At 48.8% G+C, this 21,094-nt stretch overlaps 1 protein-coding gene across 1 annotated transcript in view; it reads left to right on the top strand.

The window, feature by feature from the left end:
• The window catches only part of SDK1 (sidekick cell adhesion molecule 1), a 936,924-nt gene extending 917,897 nt beyond the window's left edge, over nt 1-19,027 (top strand). Inside the window, exons 45-47 of the mRNA XM_060260466.1 lie at nt 2,665-2,785; nt 3,578-3,707; nt 17,476-19,027. Coding sequence (XP_060116449.1) covers nt 2,665-2,785; nt 3,578-3,707; nt 17,476-17,748 — 524 coding nt within the window. The 3' untranslated portion in view covers nt 17,749-19,027. The remainder of the gene's footprint in view (nt 1-2,664; nt 2,786-3,577; nt 3,708-17,475) is intronic.
• Nucleotides 19,028-21,094: the final 2,067 nt, after the last annotated feature.

Below are 21,094 nucleotides of genomic sequence, written 5' to 3'. Positions count from 1 at the left end.
CGTCCAGTTCCCCGTACCTCTCTTCCACGCCACGGGGATTCAGTTTGCCGTCTTCCGCCCCACAGCAAAAGCAGCGGCAGAGACACGTCCAGATCACTGCGTTTGGCCACATGCCTTAAGCCAGTGTTTCCCAACCCGTAGGTCTAGACCCAAAAGTGAGTCACGAAGCCTCTGCAAGTGGGTCACAGTCCAGTCCTCCCTAATGGCTGTCCCTGCCCTTTCCGTTGCTATCTCTCTCTCTGTCTTGGAAACCAAGATCTGACCCTGGAAACGGTACCTCCCCTGTCATGCATTAGTTGTTGTTTTTGCTTCCCTTGCATATGCATGTTGATTAAAACATGTCCTAATGCTTACTATAGTGGATTTCTTAGGATTTCTTTCACGCACACTAAATGGCGTGCCTTCAATCCATGTCCAATAATAATAATAATAATAATAATAATAATAATAATAATATTTTATTTTTATATCCCGCCCTCCCCGCCAGGCGGGCTCAGGGCGGCTAACAGACATGGGGATCCCATGATTCACATAAAACAACATAAACAGTTTTAAATATATCAGTCACAAATAAATTATTTAAAATAGTTAAAATATATAAAATGGTGCTAAAATACTGTATCATAATGTACGCAAGATGGCTAGATGTCCATTCGTTGGATTAATCAAGTTCTATCTCAAAAGCCAGCTGGAAAAGAAATGTTTTGCAAGCCCTGCGGAACTGGTTCAGGTCCCGCAGGGCTCGCACCATCTCAGGAAGGTCGTTCCACCAACGAGGGGCTATCACCGAGAAGGCCTGCTCCCTGGTGGCCTTCAACCTAGCTTCTCTTGGCCCAGGGATTGTTAGTAAGTTCTGAGAACCGGATCTCAGCGCTCTCTGGGGCACATATGGGGAGAGGCGGTCCTTTAGGTAGGCAGGTCCTCGGCCATATAGGGCTTTAAAGGTGATGACCAGCACCTTATAGCGAACACGGTAGACAACCGGCAGCCAATGCAGATCCCGCAGCCCAGGCCGCGCAGGTTCCCACCGTGGTAGTCCCTCCAGTAGCCTGGCCGCCGCGTTCTGGACTACCTGAAGTCTCCGTGTTCGGTATAGGGGCAGCCCCATGTAGAGGGCATTGCAGTAGTCCAACGCACTTTGCAACTGGACTGCGCCGTGTGAAATGGCAAAATCCACTTGCAAGGGGTCGCTGAAGCACATTCAAACAGCATTCTTTCCTGGGCTTTTTTTGAAGCAGGAACTCCTTTTCATATTAGGCCACACATCCCTGATGTAGCCAATCCTTCTGGAGCTAACAGTAGGCCCTGTACGAAGAGCCCAGTCCTCAAAGATAAAGAGCTACAAATAATTATCTATTTATTACATGGCAGTTCCAGGGGAGCTCCTTTGCCTATTAGACCACACACCCCTGATGTAGCCAATCCTCCAAGAGCTTACAGTAGGCCCTGTAAGAAGAGCCCTGTAAGTTCTTTGAGGATTGGCTATATCAGGGGTGTGTGGCCGAATAGGTGAAGGAGTTCCTGCTACTAAAAAAGCCCTGATTATTTCATATCTGTGAAAGCAGCCAGAATCTTAGGGGGGATTCGAGGGACTAAGGGAGAAGGAGAAGATGGTCAGAGGCTGGAATGTAACCCTCATGTGTGCATGTCAGAATGCCGCTAGCTTGGGGTTCATTAACGGGGGCAGCTGCAGCCATCGGTGCAATGTCTGTTGGTTAGCCACTGTAGAAAATGAAATCCTGAACTAGATGGGTGCCAAGGTCATAGTTTGTCCTGGGCACCAAAAAACCACAAGCCAGCCCTGGATGGGTCACCATACCAAGTATCTTTTGACTTGTAGGGCACCATAACAAGAAGGATGGGAACTGTTGGCTTAGGGCTTTTTTTGTAGCAGGAACTCCTTTGCATATTAGGCCACACACCCCTGATGTAGCCAATCCTCCAAGAGCTTACAGAGCTCTTAGTGCAGGGCCTACTATACACTCCAGGAGGATTTGCTACATCAGGGGTGTGTGGCCTAATATGCAAAGGAGTTCCTGTTACAAAAAAAGCCCTGGCTACCATCCTGTGCCCACTTTAAGTAGCGAGTCCCACCACTGAGCTTGGAGGGGAGGTTATTTCTCAGGGGGTCAGGCCTCCCCATTGTCATTCTAAACCCCCTTGTTTGGGAACGAATCCCCCTGAAATCGATTGCAGCTTTGCTCGCAAGGAAACACGGATAAGCCTGGAACTGCGATCTAAAAGCTCCCCTGGTGTTCTCAGGGCATACGGGTGATGAAGCTACTAATCTGGGGGATGGGGAGACATCAGAAGGCTTAATCCTGTTTCCTTTAAATGTTGCTGTGGACTCTACAGCCTGATAAAGAAATCCATATCTTACCGGCAAGCTTGCCTCTCTCCTCCTTCCCTCGCAAATACCAAAAAGAGAGAGAGAGAGAGATGTTGGGGGAGATACTATCTGTGGATATTCGTTGTGAAATGCTGATAAAAATTGTTCCTTTGGTTGTGCCACAATCTTCTCATGGCACAGTGTGTTGGGGGGATAAGAAGGATCTCGTGATAAAAGGAGGACGATTATCTGAAAATGGCGGTTCTCTCTCTGTCTCCATGCAGAGCCGGGGCAGGGCCTTTGCCTGCTCTCATTCTGTCGCCGTTTGTCCCCAGGGAAAAACATCTCCCACACGGAGGAGTCTGTCACCCTGGATAATGGGGGGTTTACGGCCCTGGAGCTCAACAGCCGACACCTCAATGTCAAAAACACTTTCTCCAAGAAGAACGGGACGAGGTAAGAAGGCGCCGGGGGCCCCCTCGCGCATGCAGGAAGAGGTGGCCTTCGGCGCTTAGAAGCCAGCCCAACACAACATTGTCACGCAGAGAATCTGAAAAAGGGTCAGTGGTAATCTTGGCATCAGCTAGTGTCTTTTGACGTGCGTGTCTGTTCAAGTTTCTAACCCATCCGAGTTTAGGAGGACTTCGTAAGAAGGCTTATTAAAATATCCTCGCCGAACAAAAGTACAACAGGCTAGAAGACACCATGGGCAGTCTTTGAGCAGGGAGACTCCTGTTGACACGCTGGATCTATTTGGGACCCAAATCTCCCTGCTCAAAGACTGCCCATGGTGTCTATTTGGGGCACTCAGGCTACCAGCTGAAACCTATTTCACAGAGCTGTTATTTGGACCAAGGTAGGAAGGGGAATGGGTAGGACTACTGCCCTGAGTTCCTTCAGGGTGGGGGGGAGGCAAAGTTTTTTTTTACAAAGTACCAAAACTACGGTTGGCCCAGGCTCACCTAATCTCATCAGATCTCAGGAAGCTAAGTAATTTAATTTAATTTAATTTAATTTTTCTATTTATACCCTGCCCTATCCCTCAAGTGGGCTTTTATTTTTTTTTAATTCACATTGCTGGGATTTACAAGGGTCTTACAAAAAGAAGAGCTGAACTGCAAATTCCTCAGAGGACTTAGGGATTTTTTCCTCCGTATCTTAAAAAAAAAAAAGATTACGGGACAAGCGTTCCGTCTGATAGAGCGAAGAAGCGGGAACGTCCCTCATTTGATTTCTCTTTGCCCCTAGATCCCCTCCCCGCCCCAGCCCTGGAGGACTGCACTATTCAGACGAGGACATTTGTAACAAGTATAATGGAGTGGTGCTGACGGAAAGTGTGGCCCTCAGCGAGAAACCCTTGGACGCTTCGGAATCAGAGGTGGGTATCTAATTCAGGAGTCCCCAGCATGGTGCCTGTGGATACCACAGTGGCCTACCAGCACCTTTTCTGATGCCCTTCAAGTGTTTTTAGAAAGTGGGCATAGACAAATGGGACTTTTCTCCAGCAAGGCTTCTGATTGGCTGTGCACATCTGGCTGGAGCTACCATCCCAGCACAAGCCTCTTCATCATGCGACTGAAGGTAAGCTGCAGCAGCCATTTTGTGACTGGTCCCACCTCCCACTGCAGCCATGTTGTGGCAGCCATTTTGTGACTGCACCCATCATGCTCTCCCAGGATTCCAGAGGAGCCCAGAGGGCTCAGAAAGGTTGGGGACCCCTGGTCTAACAGATCCCTGAAATTGAAGGACTCTGTATTGGGAGGGGATGGCAAATGTTTCACCAAGGCTGATAGCAAATGAAAGATGGTGGAAACAAACGCCTGACATTGAGTGCGCGTCACGGTTCCTTCCATGTTTATTGTAAACTCCAGTTTTAAGCTTATGCAAATGCAGCGATGAGAGAACAACATGGAAGGACTGGAGTTAAAACTTCCCTGTCTTTCTATCTCCTCACACAGTTCAGAGATACAGTAATCCTGGAAGGCCACATTTGCAAAAGCAAACAGCCCTTTAAAACAAGCCCAAAAGAATTCCTAGGTGGAGGGAGTGGCTTATGGGATAATTTTTAAGCATGGTAGGAGACCTGATGTGCTGGGAGTAAGCAAGAGAAGAGGCTGGAAGTGCACAGAGGGCTGGAGAACTCAGCTATTGTGTGTGGTGAAGCAGTCACACAAGGTGAGAATCGGCAGTTCGGGCCTCTAGGAAAAGGCCATCAACTGGTTCAGTTGGAACTGCAGCAAGTGTAAGGTTGCCAGCTGTGGGTTGGGAAATACCTGGAGATTTTTTTTTGGGGGGGGGAGCCTGTGAAGGGCAGTGTTTTGGGAGGGAAGAGATCTCAGCAGGGTCTGATGCCATAAAGTCCGCCCTCCAGAGTACCCATTTTCTCCAGGGGAACCAAACTTCATCATCCGGAGATCAATTGTTACAGCGGGAGATCTCCAGTGCCACCTGGGGGTTGGCAACTCTAATGGCCAAAGAGTATTCAAGAATTAGGATGTGATCTGTTGCACAGCTTGGCAGATGGACCTTGCTGTTGGAGCACCTGTGTTAACAGATAATCATCTTCGGATATTGTGGTTTACTCAGGACAGTTTTTCACTAGGGATTCAGGTCATCTCAAGTGGCAAGCTTGGGACTTCTCTTGCCATCACACATTTCCGTTTTTGCAACTATGGCAAGCCCGAAGGCGTGGAAGAGCCATGGCTCAGGGATAGGGCACCTACTTTGCATGCAGAGGGTCACAGGTTCAGTTTTTGCCATCTCAGACCTTTCTGTACCTCCAGGAGCCATTAACAATCAGAGTAGACAGCACTGAGCTAAGATGGACCATTCATCTGATCACTGTATAACCCAAGTTCTTTATTAGAGAGAAGCTATTTAGCTCTATGGCAAAGATTTGACTTGGCACACGCAGAAAGCCTGAGCTCTCAGATATTCTTGGATGGTGACCAAGTCCTATGAGGAAAGGTTGAAGGAGCTGGGAATATCTAGCCTGGAGAGGAGGCGGCTGAGAGATGATATGATCACCATCTTCAAGTACTTGAAGGGCTGTAATATAGAGGATGGTGTGGAATTGTTTTCTCTGGCCCCAGAAGGTAGGACCAGAACCAACAGGTTGAAATTAAATCAAAAGAGTTTCCGGCTCAACATTAGGAAGAACTTCCTGACCGTTAGAGCGATTCCTCAGTGGAACAGGCTTCTTCCTCGGGAGGTGGTGGGCTCTCCTTCCTTGGAGGTTTTTCAACAGAGGCTGGATGGCCATCTGACAGCAATGAAGATCCTGTGAATTTAGGGGGAGGTGTTTGTGAGTTTCCTGCATTGTGCAGGAGGTTGGACTAGATGACCCTGGAGGTCCATTCCAAGTCTATGATTAGAAACAATCTTCTCCCGTGCGAGACCCAGAAAGCCATTTCCAGCTAGACGGAATGACGGTCCCACTTGGCATCTTCAAATATTTTAATCTCCGAGCTCCAAACCTCAGCGGCATCCTCCTTCCTTCTCTGACTTCAATCCAATTTTTTTTGGGGGGGAGGGGGGGTTCCTGCATGACACAATATTATCTCGAAACCTCGAGTTGTCAAGTCTCGTGACCCCTCCCTCCGGTAAATGATGCACACTGTTTATCTCTGCATCTGAAATGCCATGCCACCGGTGAGACGGGCAAATACAATCCATCAAAGTGAATGTCAGAGACACGCTGACGAGGGAGGCTCTCCTTCTGCTCGCCGGCTCCTCCGCGACTCTTAAAGAGAGAGCAGAGACAGGTCAGGCCACCTCCAGCTTCTGCCGACCCCCTTCTCCGCGTAGCAATTTAATTTGAAAGGCTAAATTTCATGTTCCAGGCCTGACCCAAATATAACACAGGGCCAACAGCTTCCAGGGTGACCGTTTTCCTCTGCTTCTGTTATCAGCGATGTTCAGAGCAGCCCTTTTATTAATAGCTCTCGGAGCCAAGAATGTCACTGGTTCTATTTCCATGCTAATCCTCCGATCTAAATGAAATAAATACTCTGCAGGTTTAAGAGGCAAATGACGTGTGACGCTGGGGGCTGGAAATTAGATCTCCAGATATTTGAAAAAGCACAAAAAGCAGCCACTGCGGGGGGGAGGGGGGGCGGAGACGGAGATTGGGGCCACACCAATGGGGCAGGAGCATGGATTAATAGGGTTGCCAGTTCTAGACTGTAAAATTACTGGAAATCTGGGGGGTGGAGCCTGGGGGAAGGCAGGGTTTGGGGAGGGGAAAGCCCTCAGTGGGGTACTATGCCATAGAGTTCATCTTCCAAAGCAGCCATTTTCTCCAGGGGACCTGATTTCCATTTACCTGGAGACCAGTTGAGATTCCAGGAGACTTTCCCATTCCCTAAAATAAATAAATAGAACTACAGCACTGCCGTTCCCCTGGATGCGGTCTTTGTTTCCTTGTCCTTTAGCAGCTGCACTTCCACTAAGTGGAACTCTCCCACAAAGCAGCCAGAATAAACACGGTTAGCAAGCACACGCTTTTGTGATCTCACTTGGGCAATTTACTCTCATTGCCAAGTATAACCATCTGCTGTATTTCAACCCACTTTTTCAGACTAGTAGGAAAATGAAAGAACAGCCTAGGGGGTAGAATTTTCCTCCGAACAAACAGAGGGGACTGAGAGCCACTTGGGTCTGTCTGCCTGCCCCGCCCCCTGCAGCTTTTCTCTTGCCAGATTTAAAGGCGCACACACATTTCAGAAACACAAAAAGTTGTGAGCCTCTTCTAAACCTGCTGAGGTTTGAAGGCACATGGTGGGTGTTAGGAGGAACCTGAAAAACTGGGGGATCCCTTGCCCAGACCTGGTCTCTCAAGGAGAGATACTGTTCCCATCCGATACAGCTTGTGGCGAAGATAAGAACATTAGAAGAAGAAGAACCGCAGATTTATACTCTGCCCTTCTCTCTGAATCTGACATTCAGAGCGGCTTAAATAAGGCAAGCACCAGTCGTTTTCGACTCTGGGGTGACGTTGCTTTCACAACTTTTCACAGGGTGGTTTGCCATTGCCTTCCCCAGTCATCTACACTTTCCCCCCAGCAAGCTGGGTACTCATTTTACCGACCTCGGAAGAATGAAAGGCTGAGTCAACCTGGAGCCGGCTACCTGAACCAGCTTCCGCTGGAATTGAACTCAGGTCATGAGCAGAGGGCTCCGACTGCAGTCCTGCAGCTTTACCACTCTGTGCCACGGGGCTCTTACCAAAGCCGCTTACAATCTCCTATATCTTCTCCCCCCCACAACAGGCACCCTGTGAGGTGGGTGGGGCTGAGAGGGGTCTCACAGCAGTTGCCCTTTCAAGGACAACTCCTGCGAGGACTATGGCTGACCCAAGGCCATTCCAGCAGCTGCAAGTGGAGAAGTGGGGAATCAAACCCGGTTCTGCCAGATAAGAGTCCATGCACTTAACCACTACACCAAACTGGCTCTCTCTTAACCGCACCACCAAACTGGCTGTTCTTATGTTCTCTTAAGAAAATAAGAGAAGCCATGTTGGATCAGGCCAATGGCCCATCCAGTGCAACAGTGTGTCACACAGTGGCCAAAAAAACCAGGTGCCATCAGGAGGTCCATCAGTGGGGCCAGGACACTAGAAGTCCTCACACTGTTGCCCCTCCCAAGCACCAAGAATACAGAGTATCACTTGCCGCAGACAGAGAGTTCCAAAAATAGACTTTGAAGACTTCTGAAGGGAACTGACACAAAGAACATGGAAAGAAATGGAATTTCAAAGACAAACATATCTGAGACAGCCGTCTTGCGCTCAGAGAAATTCCGGACAGATGCTGTGAAACCCTTTGGGAAGAGTATGGATTACCACAAGCCTTTTGCTTGTGCAGTGAAGAGTGTTTATCAGGGTAGGGTCATCCCCAGCTTTTCTTTGTTTCCGCTTCCCAGACGTTTCCCAACATCGGCCCGTGCCCAGGTCCTCTAGGGGGTTGAAACAGAAGAAACAAGAGTTGGGTGTGCTTCAAAAACGTAGCTGTTGAGGAAGCCGCTAGCGTAAAACGCTTCTGTGACTTTTGCTGGCTCGACTGTGTGCACGGAAACTTCTGCCCGTCCATTGGTCATCTATACAAGGACAATACTTTGTGTGTGTGATTGTGTGTGTGTGAAGTGCCATCATGTTGCTGCCAACTTATGGTGACCTTATGAACGAATGACCTCCAAAATGTCTCACCATTAACAACCTTTCTCAGGTCTTGCCAACTGACGGCCATGGCCTCTTTGATCGCGTCAATCCACCTCACGCTGAGTCTTCTGTTTTTCCTTCTGCCTTCAACTTTTCCTAGTATTAATTGTCTTTTCCGGTGACTCCTTTATTCTCAGAATGTGACCCAAGTACAATAGTCTCAGTTTAGTCATTTTAGCTACCAGGGAGCCTTTGGGCTTAATTCCATCTAGAACCCACCGATTTGTCTTTTTGGCAGTCCGCTCTCCTCCAACGCAACATTTCAAAGGAATTTGCTTCCTTCTAGCTTTCATCATTGTCAAACTTTCACACTCATGCATATTAATGGGGAGTTCTTATGACATGAGTTGACTTGATATTGGGGCCAGTAGTAGACCCAGAATAATAGACAAGATTTAGAAGAAGAGTAGGGCCGATCTCGTACTCACCTTACGCCGCTCTCACGTCTGTCTTCTCAGCATGGTGTCCTCTCAATGTCCCACTATTTCCATCGGGGCTGCAGCAAACGTCACGGTTTCCGCATAGCAAATGGAAACTGGTTTTTAGTGGTTTCCATTTACTGTGCAAAAACCGCGATGTTTGCTGCAGCCCCGGCACAAATAGTGGGAAATCAGGAGGACGCCGCGTTGAGAAGACGGACATGAGAGCAGTGTGAGGGTGAGTGCGAGATCGGTTTATACCCCACTTTTCTCTCCCATCACAGCAGGAGTCTCACAGCACTTTACAATCGCCTTCCCTTCCTCTCCCCACAACAGGCCCCTTGTGAGGTATCACAGACTCATAGAGTTGGAAGGGGCATCTAGTCCAACTCCCTGCACAATGCAGGAAATTAACAAATACCTCTCCCCCCCACACACACACATACAGCCCCAGCGACCCCTGCTCCATGCCTAGAAGATGACAAAAACCTCCAGATCCCTGGCCGAACTGGCTTGGAGAAAAATTGCTACCTGACCCCAAAGTGGCAATTAGTTGGCATTTCCCTGGGCAAGTAAGAAAGGGCCACGAGGACTAAGCGCTGATGCAACCCTTCCTGCCCCCCGTCTCACGGTTTGCCTAAGTTCACAGAATCAGCATTGCTGTCAGGTGGCCATCTAGCCTCTGCTTAAAAACCTCCAAAGAAGGAGAGCCCGCCACCTCCTGAGGAAGCCTGTTCCACCGAGGAACTGCTCTAACTGTAGGTGGGGCTGAGAGAGTCCTGAGAGAACCTTGACCAGCCCAAGGTCACCCGGCAGGCTTCATGTGGAGGGGGGGGGAGGAAATCAAACCTGGTTCTCCAGATTAGAATCCACCACTCGTAACCACCACACCATACTGACTCTCTGAAGTGTTGTGAGGCATGTGCACAGAAAGAAAAACGGATTGAACTGCTGACAAAATCTAATTTGGTCACAGCAAGAAAACATCAGACCCTAAAATATTCAAAATATTCTAAAATACTCTAATATTCAGCAAAAGGCTGCAGGAAGAACCTAGGAACAAAGCACGGTGAACAGAAAGGCCTGGGAGGAAGAAAACAGTTTGGTGTAGTGGTGAAGTGTGCACACTCTTATCTGGGAGAACCGGGTTTGATTCCCCACTCCTCCACTTGCATCTGCTGGAATGGCCTTGGGTCAGCCATAGCTCTGGCAGAGGTTGTCCTTGAAAGGGCAGCTGCTGTGAGAGCTCTCTCCAGCCCCACCCACCTCACAGGGTGTCTGTTGTAGGGGGAGAAGATAAAGGAGATTGTGACCCGCTCTGAGTCTCTGATTCAGGGAGAAGGGCGGGGAATAAATCTGCAGTCTTCTTCTTCCTGGTCTCCAGAATCTGTGCTGGGGTCCTCTCTCCCATTCCCTGTCTTTCACCTCCTTTTAATTATTCAGAGCTGCCCGCTCCTTCGCCAGTGTCCTGTGACCAGCCTGCCAGGGGAAGCGGCATCTCTCACAGCAGCGTCTCCAGCCACACTTTGCGATGTGCTCCTCCCATTATCTTGAGAATTACATTGCAAGGGCTGTGCTCCTCTGCCTGTGACAACTGGGCATTAAACCTGCCATCAGCAGGACGTGTCTGGCATAAATATGAGCGGAGCCGTGCTCCCTTTTCATTCTCGCGTCTGTGTGCGATTCGTGTCAGCAAGTTCTGAGCGCTGGCTTGAGATAGCCTGTAATGACCATCCCAGGCCCGAGGCCACTCGCACACGGAGACAGAGGTTACGAGAGTCTAGTTGTGCACTTGTTACAGTGTTTTCCTTGCCCTCAGTGTCGAGGCATGCACATCCCAGGTGTAGAGCCAGTTTGGTGTAGTGGTTAAGTGTGTGGACTCTTATCTGGGAGAATCGAGTTTGATTCCCCACTCCTCCATAAGAACATAAGAGAAGCCATGCTGGATCAGGCCAATGGCCCATCCAGTCCAACACTCTGTATCACACAGTGGCCAAAAATTTATATATATATACACACACACACTGTGGCTAATACTCTGCTCCAAATTTTTATCCAATCCCCTCTTGAAGCTGTCTGTGCTTGTAGCTGCCACCATCTCCTGTGGCAGTGAATTCCACATGTTAATCACCCTTTGGGTGAAGAAGTACCTCCTTTTATCCATTCTAACCCGACTGCTCAGCAATTTCATTAAATGCCCACGAGTTCTTGTATTGTGAGAAAGGGAAAAAATTCTTCTTTCTCTGCCTTCTCCATCCAATGCATAATCTTCTAAACCTCTATCATGTCACCCTGCAGTCGACGTTTCTCCGAGCTAAAGAGCCCCAAGCGTTTTAACCTTTCTTCATAGGGAAAGTGTTCCAAACCTGTAATTATTCTAGTTGCCCTTTTCTGCACTTTTTCCAGTGCTATAACATCCTTTTTGAGGTGCGGTGACCAGAATTGCACACAGTATTCCAAATGAGACCGCACCATCGATTTATACAGGGGCATTATAATACTGGCTGATTTGTTTTCAATTGCCTTCCTAATAATACCCAGCATGGCGTTGGCCTTTTTTATCGCAATCGCACACTGTCTTGACATTTTCAGTGAGTTATCTATCACGACCCCAAGATCTCTCTCTTGGTCAGTCTCTGCCAGTTCACACCCCATCAACATGTATTTGCAGCTGGGATTCTTGGCCCCAATGTGCATTACTTTGCACTTGGCCACATTGAACCTCATCTGCCACGTTGACGCCCATTCACCCAGCCTCAACAGATCCCTTTGGAGTGCCTCACAATCCTCTCTGGTTCTCACCACCCTGAACAATTTAGTGTCATCCACAAACTTGGCCACTTCACTGCTTACTCTCAACTCCAAATCATTTATGAACAAGTTAAAGAGCACGGGACCCAGTACTGAGCCCTGCGGCACTCCACTTGCAGCTGCTGGGATGGCCTTGAGTCATCCATAGCTCTCGCAGGGGTTGTCCTTGAAAGGGAAGCTGCTGGGAGAGCCCTCTCAGCCCCACCCACCTCACAGGGTGTCTGTTGTGGGGGGAGAAGATATAGGACAGGGGTGGCCAACAGTATCTCCAGTTGTTTTTTGCCTACAACTCCCATCAGCCCCAGCCATTGGCCATGCTGGCTAGGGCTGATGGGAGTTGTAGGCAAAAACATCTGGAGAGCTACCGTTGGCCACCCCGATATAGGAGATTGTATGCTGCTCTATAAATCTGCAGTCTTCTTCTTCTTCCAAAAGCAAGGAATTGATCCTTTAGGCAAATAGCTGCAGTCCTCTTCAGGCAGCAAGCAAACTCAAGCAGCCATTTTCCTTTGCAACCTTTGATAGCCCCCCATTTTCTGCCGGGTCTCTGATGCACGCTCGTTTCTGCTGGATTAGGGTTCAGGGGGAATTAATAATGTACCCCCAACATAAGTAAGCAGGAAAAGCTGCCTGCTCTTTTGATCATCCTGCAAAAGTGGTTCTAGGACTGCCGTAGCTGTATGGAAAGACTCCAGGATGGCTCAGGCACCTTTTAAGCAGGCATCGTTTGGGGCAGGAGCTCTAAGACTGCAGATTTATACCCCGCCCTTCTCTCTGAATCAGAGACTCAGAATAGCTTACCATCTTCTATATCTTCTCCTCCCACAACAGACACCCTGTGGGGTGGGTGGGGCTGAGAGAGTTCTCCCAGAAGCTGCCCTTTCAAGGACAACTCCTACGATTGCTATGGCTGACCCAAAGACATTCCAGCAGGTGCAAGTGGAGGAGTGGGGAATCAAACCCGGTTCTCCCAGAGAAGAGTCTGCACAATTCAACACTATACCAAACTGGCTCTCTGGCTAAATTTTATTGTGTTCTTTCCTCCTTACCCCCCTCCCCCCCCCAAAAAAAAACTTGCTTCTGGGCTCCATTGTTCAAACGCCCTGTGAGAATTTTGCTGAACTCTAAGATTTGGAAAGAAATGGGAAAATAACCAAAACATAGAAAGCAGACAGATGGAAATCTACATAATGCCATTGTGGCTACATAGAGGAAAGTAATGTAGAAGTCTGATGGGAGTAAGGTTTTAGCATGACAATTATAATTCAAGAAGCGTTTTAAGGTAGATGCTGATATAGTTTAGTCCACCTTCCGGTAATGTCAGGGGTGAGTGGCAGATGCAAATGAGTTATGCAAATAAGTTGTGCTAATGAGCTCTGGCACCTCTTTTTCTACAAAATGACCCCTGCTTTTAAGATTTATAGGTGCTACAAGCCTTTCCCTTGTTTCCCCCACAACTAATCAAAGTGGCCACCCTTCTGGAATGTGTCCTTTCTGGAACAGAACAAGTCCAGAGGGAGGAGGTCAAAATGGACAACCGCTGGGCTTTTTTTTTGTAGCAGGAGCTCCTTTGCATATTAGGCCACGCCTCCCTGATGTAGCCAATCCTCCCAAGAGCTTACGGGGCTCTTCGTACAGGGCCTGCTATAAGCTCCTGGAGGATTGGCTACATCTGGGAGGTGTGGCCTAATATGCAAAGGAGCTCTTGCTATCAAAAAAGCTCTGGGTAAGTGGATTGGAGGATAGAGTAAGGAGACGCAGGAGATCTCAGGCAGAGGAGGAGATTGTACATATTTCCACACCATCTTTTGAAAGGACTTGGATCTATCCAGGGCTGATCTTGCCATTGCTAGTTCTAAAGACGAGCACACGCTCCCTTCTCGCCAACCCTTTTCAAAGAAATTTGACAGCCACAATTGTTTTCAAATCCCCTCTAATACCGACCTTAAACTAAACTCGCCCACTGGTGCCTAATTTGTCCCCTAATGGCGTTTGTTTCTTTCATCTGACCAATAAAGAAACCCTTTCAATTGCCAAGCGTTTTTCTCTGTTTTTCTGGCTGCTGAGGCTCCGGCGCACCTTGGCTTGTCAATTCCTAATCTAACGGTACGTCCAATCAAACGCCGGGCTGCCGCCGTTGCCTCGGCAACCGGCCTGCCATCGCAGTGAAAGAGCCTGCCGCGCGGTGGCGAGGAAAAAGGGGCCCTGCAGCATCCCCATTCAGTCGATAGTTTTGCATCGTTAAAAATAATACGGCCGCTCGCTAAACATAATCCTGTCACAGAAGCGATTTGAGGGATGGCAGGGGGACAGAAGGGGGAATCAGCTGCCAGGGTTTCTGGTGCCCTGGGGGCCAGTTGCTAACCCATCCAAGGTTGCATTCACTTGCTCACGCGCATCAGGGGAAGCCTTGGTTGTGTCATCACCCTTAGGTCTGGGTTGCGCTGTACTATCTATGGACTCTCGAACCCGCTGCTGACAGTGCTACTGGTGGCCGCCCTCTCTGCTTTTTAAGACTGGGGTCCCCAACAGGTTGCCCGGGGGTGCCACAGTGCCTGCTGACATGTTCCTTGCTGCCTGCTCAGTGTTTTTATAAAGCAGGCGGAGCTTTGGCCCAGCTCGGACTCCGATAGGCTGCAGAAATTAAAGAGCCTCCCATCAAACAGAGTGTCTTCCTGAAATCCCTGAAGAGGGGGGAAAGAAGAAAAAGAAGATGATGATGCTATTGGATTTATACCCTGCCCTACGCTCTGAATCTCAGAGTCTCAGAGCAGCTTCCAATCTCCTTTTATCTTCCACCCCTCTCACAGAAACCCTGCGAGGTGGGCTGAGAGAGCTCTCACAGAGGCTTCCCTTTCAAGGACAGCTCTGCAATGCAAGAGCTATGGCTGACCCAAGACCATTCCAGCAGGTGCAAGTGGAGGAGTGGGGAATCAAACCTGGTTCTCCCAGATAAAGAGCTCGCGCACTTAACCACTACACCAAACATAAGAACATAAGAGAAGCCATGTTGGATCAGGCCAATGGCCCATCCAGTCCAACACTCTGTGTCACAGAGTGGCCAAAAATTTTATATACACACACACACACACACACTGTGGCTAATAGCCACTGATGGACCTCTGCGCCATATTTTTATCTAAACCCCTCTTGAAGGTGGCCATGCTTGTGGCCACCACCACCTCCTGTGGCAGTGAATTCCACATGTTAATCACCTTTTGGGTGAAGAAGTACTTCCTTTTATCCGTTTTAACCTGTCTGCTCAGCAATTTCATCGAATGCCCATGAGTTCTTGTATTGTGAGAAAGGGAGAAAAGTACCTCTTTCTCTACTTTCTCCATCCCATGCATTATCTTGTAAACCTCTATCATGTCACCCCGCAGTCGACCCCAAGCTAAAGAGTCCCAAGCGTTTCAACCTTTCTTCATAGGGAAAGTGTTCCAGCCCTTTAATCATTCTAGTTGCCCTTATCTGGACTTTCTCTAATGCTATAATATCCTTTTTGAGGTGCGGCGACCAGAACTGCACACAGTACTCCAAATGAGAGCGCACCATCGATTTATACAGGGGCATTATGATACTGGCTGATTTGTTTTCAATTCCCTTCCTAATAATTCCCAGCATGGCGTTGGCCTTTTTTATTGCAAATGCACACTGTCTTGACATTTTCAGTGAGTTATCTACCACGACCCCAAGATCTTTCTCTTGGTCAGTCTCTGCCAGTTCACACCCCATCAACTTGTATTTGTAGCTGGGATTCTTGGCCCCAATGTGCATTACTTTGCACTTGGCCACACTGAACCACATCTGCCACGTTGACGCCCACTCACCCAGCCTCAACAGGTCCCTTTGGAGTTCCTCACAATCCTCTCTGGTTCTCACCACCCTGAACAATTTAGTGTCATCCGCAAACTTGGCCACTTCACTGCTCGCTCCCAACTCTAAATCATTTAAAACATACTCTCTAATAGTGTTAGAGGTATATAGAACCTTGCTTCTTGGCATTCAGGGGTGCATACTGTGGACATGCCTGAAGGGCAGAGGGACTGCTTGCCCCAACCCTGCCACTGACTTCAGTGCATTTAGTGGGATGTCTTTTTGACTTGTTTGACCCTCATGTGTACAGAAGGGAACATAACCACGTACGCATGCAAAACTCCATGGAGACGTTCCACATGCCAAGGCTGGGGTGTGTGGGACCAGTGCATTGGGCTGCACATCTCTCTGCTTACTTTAAACTGCTGCAGAGAAGAAGAAGGAGGAGGAGGAGAAGGAGAAGGAGAAGAAGAAGAAGAAGAAGAAGAAGAAGAAGAAGAAGAAGAAGAAGAAGAAGAAGAAGAAGAAGAAGAAGAGGACGAGGAGGAGGAGATTGGGTTTATACCCTGCCCTTCACTCCACAGGGACTGGGAATGTTGCGTACAGATGACAAGGAAAAAGGCTTTGGTTAAATATCAGGAGAACCTTCCCTTATGTAAGAGCTTTTCAGTGGTGGGACAGACTATCTCAAGAGGCCGTGGGTCCTTTGCCCAGGGGGATGCTGTAGCTTCATATTCTCACCACGAGTAAGAGGGCTGGATTCCAAATATGCCGAGGAACAAGTGATGAAGTTTTTATTGGCTGACAATTATGAATCCGTCTCACGCAAGGTTGCTAGGTATTGTTATCCGGTAATTAAAAAGCGTAGATCGTACTGTAAGTTGAGTTATTAGTGAAGGATTAGTTCGGTCCGGAATTTTAGGAATTATGGCTGTAACTGTCTATTGCCATGTTCTTATACTGTATTATCTTATATTATTTTGTATGCTGGTCTTATGACTGTTTTTTAATAAACTTTGACTTTGATTCCACATAGAGATGCCAGTCTCCAGGTGGGGCCTGGGAATCCCCCGGAATTACAGCCCTTCTCCAGACTACAGAGTTCAGTTCCCCTGGAGAAAGTAGGTGGAATCTAGGGCAGGAGTGGCCAAACTGTGGCTCGGAAACCACATGTGGCTCTTTCACACATATTGTGTGGTTCTTGAAACCCCCATCGCCCTATCAGCCAGCTTGGAGAAGGCATTTCTCTTTTTAAATCACTTCTCCAAGCCAAGCCAGCTGGCGGCTTGAAGAATACATTTAAAATTAAAGCAGCTTTCTTTCCACCTGTCCCATCTTCCTTCCTTCCTTCCTTCCTTCCTTCCTTCCTTCCTTCCTTCCTTCCTTCCTTCCTTCCTTCCTTCCTTCCTTCCTTCCTTCCTTCCTTCCTTCCTTCCTTCCTTCCTTCCTTCCTTCCTCCCTCCCTCCCTCCCTCCCTTCCTTCCTTCCTTCCTTCCTTCCTTCCTTCCTTGCGGCTCTCAGACATCTGACACTTATTCGGAGTGGCTCTTATGTTGAGCAACCCAAGGCCACTCTGATCTAGGGCATCATGGCCCACTGAAGTCCCTACTCCAGACTACAGTGGTCAGTTCCCCTGGAGAAAGTAGGTGGACTCTAGGGCCCTGTACCCCACTGTGGAACCTGTCATCCCCAGGCTTCACCCCCAAATCTCCAGGAGTTTCCCCACCTGGGTCTGGCATCCCTACCCCTTCCTCCTCGCCAGTGCCCAGGGAAGACCTGGCAACCCTAATTCCAAGGTCCTCTCCGGCTCTCTATGACCAACAGTCGAAAATAACGCCCACCTTGTAAAGTACTTAGCAAGCCTTTCCTCTTTCTCATGGCAGGCGACTGATTCAGACTACGAAGACGAGCTACCGAAGCACTCCTTCGTGAACCACTACATGAGCGACCCCACCTACTACAACTCGTGGAAGAGGCAGCAGAAAGGCACGAAGCATCCGGCACCATACCGGTATGAGGAGTGCGTGGCGGGTGAGGCGGAGCCTTACTTCCAGACTGTCATCACGACACAGAGTTCAGGGGGAGTTTACACCCCGACTGGACAGGCCCCCCCAGGCTCACGGACTCCAGTGACAGGTTTCTCCTCTTTTGTCTGACGCCCGGGAGGGACAGGACAGCAGACAGCACTGCTTGGACCGCCTGCCAAGTTTGGAACAGCTGCCTCCACCCAATCAGAGGACTGTATGCGTGAGCATAGGTGCAGTGAACTGTGGGTAAATTTCTCTTATCAGGGTAGAATGGATGTAAATGTGAATGTCTATTTTTCCCCCCCAAGACAATCAACTCATTAATCACATGGAGCAGAATTAGTTGAACTTGTTTTTATTTTATTTTTTCTAAAAAAGAAATGGAAGAAAAAAAATCCACAAACTATCAAGAAATGACATTTCTAACCACTGGACCGTTGGTGGGATATGATTTAAAGGAGTGTTTTCTTTCGTTTTATCCTTTCTCTCTCTTTTTTTAAGGACAACAAAAATGCTTTTATAACTCTGATTTGGAAAGCAGTTTATTATTGGGGGTTTCCTCCCCTTTTCCTTGCCTTTTCCTTTTCCCTCACAAACAAGGAGATGAATTCCACACTTCTAGATAGGTAGCGCTATTGTAATGCAGCTGAAGGTGAAAGTAAACATTCTATCGAGCAGACCCCTTCCTTTCTGTTTCATCCCAGTCAGGTAGGAAAACACAAAGTGTATGTGAGTCAGTGGGTGGGGGGAGACATTTTAGGAACGGTTCTCTATCCCCACTTCCCCTTCTCCTTGCTCCTTCCCAACACCGTCTGATTCGCTTTCTCTGAATGTCACATTTCTCCCCATGCCTGCGAGGTTCCATCGCTGGTGGGTTTTGATCAAACTTATCTCCTGCCTTCATTTCGATTCTGTTCCAGCTGAGCTTGCTGTGTTCCTTTAAAAAAAAAAAAATTCCCCCGCTCCAGGGGAGTTCCTATGTCAGCTCAAAAGCACTGTGGATAGCGGTTGGGGCTGAAGCGGTTGGGGGGAAACATTTTGCTCTTATCGAGGGTCCTCGGATACCTCCCTTTGTAGATTGCATGTGCCAATGTCCATTGTAAATCCAAAAAAGAAACACACACCCACACACAAACACGCAAAAGGCAGCCGAGCGAGAAGAGGGCCTTTTGAACGAACGTGACATTTAGGAATTCGCGGGGGAACGCGCCGGTTGAGCAGCGCTTCTTTGGTTTTCAAAGGTGTCCTTCCACGCAGAGGAAACCAATCAGCCTTCCCTCACCCCTTGCCGGCTCCCAAAAAAGAAGTACATGTTGTTAACACCAAAATGGTTTGATTTTTTTTTTAAAAGAAATGTATATTTTTAATGATTTCCTTTTTAAAAAATACAAAGACACGTCATACTCTGGTGAGCGAGCTTTTCTTTGGTGTCCGCAGGTGCCTTTTCCGTGATCGTTCAGCCGCCGGCAAAAGAGGCGCAGCGCCGAGCCTCCAAACGAAGCGCAAGTTGTTTTGCTAACCATGCGGCTGGCTGCAAATTACCCTGTGTGCATTTCCCTCCAGCTGCCTCTCTCTCTGCAGGTCTGGATGCCGCAGTTTCCTTGCCTTGGCTGGATGACCAGAGCCCATTTTGTTCTCTCTGTTGCCTGCTGCCCGGTCTTTGACCCCCGAGGAGGCGGGGCAGCTCCTTTCTGCCAAGACTCATTATGTTTTACTGCTCTGTTTGAGGGGGGAGCCATGTATCCCTCTCCAGGCCGCCACCCGTGTGACCACTGGCAGGGGGCAGAAGAGGCCTTTGTCAACAAACAACATCTTTGGATTTGTCAGTCTCTTCTGAACTTGCATGCGGCCATAAAAGCTGACCTTGTGTTACAGGCTTGTGCCGTTCTTGTACTATTGATCAGGAGAGTGTTGTTGTGATTCTCTTGTTCCGTTTGTGAGTCGGAATGGGTGGTTTTGTCCATTTCCCCCTCGGGCACAGGTAAGAACCTGACGTTGACACGGCTATATTGGTGCTGCTTCGCTGGTGTTTTCTTTCCAGTCCAAAGATTGAGAAGAAGAGGAGATTGAATGTATACCTTGCCCTTCAATCGGAGTCTCAGAGTGGCTTTACAATCTCCTTTCCTTTCTCCTCCCTGCAACAGACACCCTTCTGAGGTAGGTGGGGCTGAGACAGCTCGGAGAGAACAGCTCTTTCGAAAACTGTGACTGGCCCAAGGTCATACTAGCAGGTGCATGTGGAGGAGTGGGGAATCAAACCCAGTTCTCCAAGATCAGAGTCTGCTCACTTAACCACAACACCAAACTGGCTCTCTTCTCTCAATATCAGTATCCCTCAATATCAGGCCAAAGTTTGTACTTGCAAAGCTCAAGTGTCCTTTTTGTCACAGACACAAATCGGAAAGTTGCTACCTTCAGTCTCCATCTCGATAATGCCTAGCATGTTCTTTGGTGTGCTCCAGAGCGGTCTTCTTTGTGTTGTGTGTTCCTACGGAAAAAACATGTTGGGGTTCTTAGTGCCCTCCTGTTATTGAGGAAGTGAAACAAACACCAGGGTTCAAGTCACCACTCAGAAAATGAAGCTTGCTGGGGAACTTTGTACATCACTTTGTGTCAGCCTTCTCTACCTCACAGGGGTGTTGTGAGATGAAACCGAGGGTAGAGGAGGACCTTGTGGTACTTGGAAGAAGTGGTGGGTTAGAAACCAGATAACCAAGTTTCTCAGCAGCTGAAGAAGACGACATTGGATTTATATCCCACCCTCCACTCCGAATCTCAGAGTCTCAGAGCGGCTCACAAACTCCTTTGTCTTCCTCCCCCACAGCAGACACCCTGTGAGGTGCGTGGGGCTGAGAGGACTTTCACAGCAGCTGCCCTTTCAAGGACAGCTCTTGTGAGAGCTATGGCTGACCCAAGGCCATTCCAGCAGGTGCATGTGGAGGAGTGGGAAATCAAACCTGGTTCTCCCAGATAAGAGTCTGAGCACTTAACCACTACACCAAACTGGCTTCAAACTTTTAACACTCAGTCTGTGAACAGCTATAAATTCCAGAATACTAATATTTCTAGGTTTCAGAACTGATTGCATAAGACTTCCCAATAAAAGGTGAATTTTGATTTGTAGAAATGTCCCGGCCAGTACGGGCCAGGACTCACCCCCCGCCCCTCGCCGCTGACCCCTGGGAGCCTCACACCTACCAAAGAGCCAGCTCAGCCGGCTGAAGACATCGAGTGGCCCCACCATCCGGGACATGTGGCAGGAGCAGCTCCAAGCCATTGGGCATGGCTGCAAGTCCGGGCGGCCATTACGCCGTGGCGACAGCTCCTCCTGGTTGCTGAAGACCTCTGCCGGCCCCAGAGGGTCCCGACAGCCTCCCGAAGAGACAAACAACCCCTGCGCTGCCTGCCCCACAGCCGCAGCCGGCCCAGAGGGCCTGCCGCAAGGCAGAGACAACGCGGCCTCACACAGGCTGAA

Source organism: Heteronotia binoei, chromosome 20, assembly GCF_032191835.1.
Source record: "Heteronotia binoei isolate CCM8104 ecotype False Entrance Well chromosome 20, APGP_CSIRO_Hbin_v1, whole genome shotgun sequence".
Lineage (NCBI taxonomy): Eukaryota > Metazoa > Chordata > Lepidosauria > Squamata > Gekkonidae > Heteronotia > Heteronotia binoei.
The sequence above is the reverse complement of the archived record's forward strand: the minus strand, read 5'-3'. Positions and strand labels throughout refer to the sequence as shown.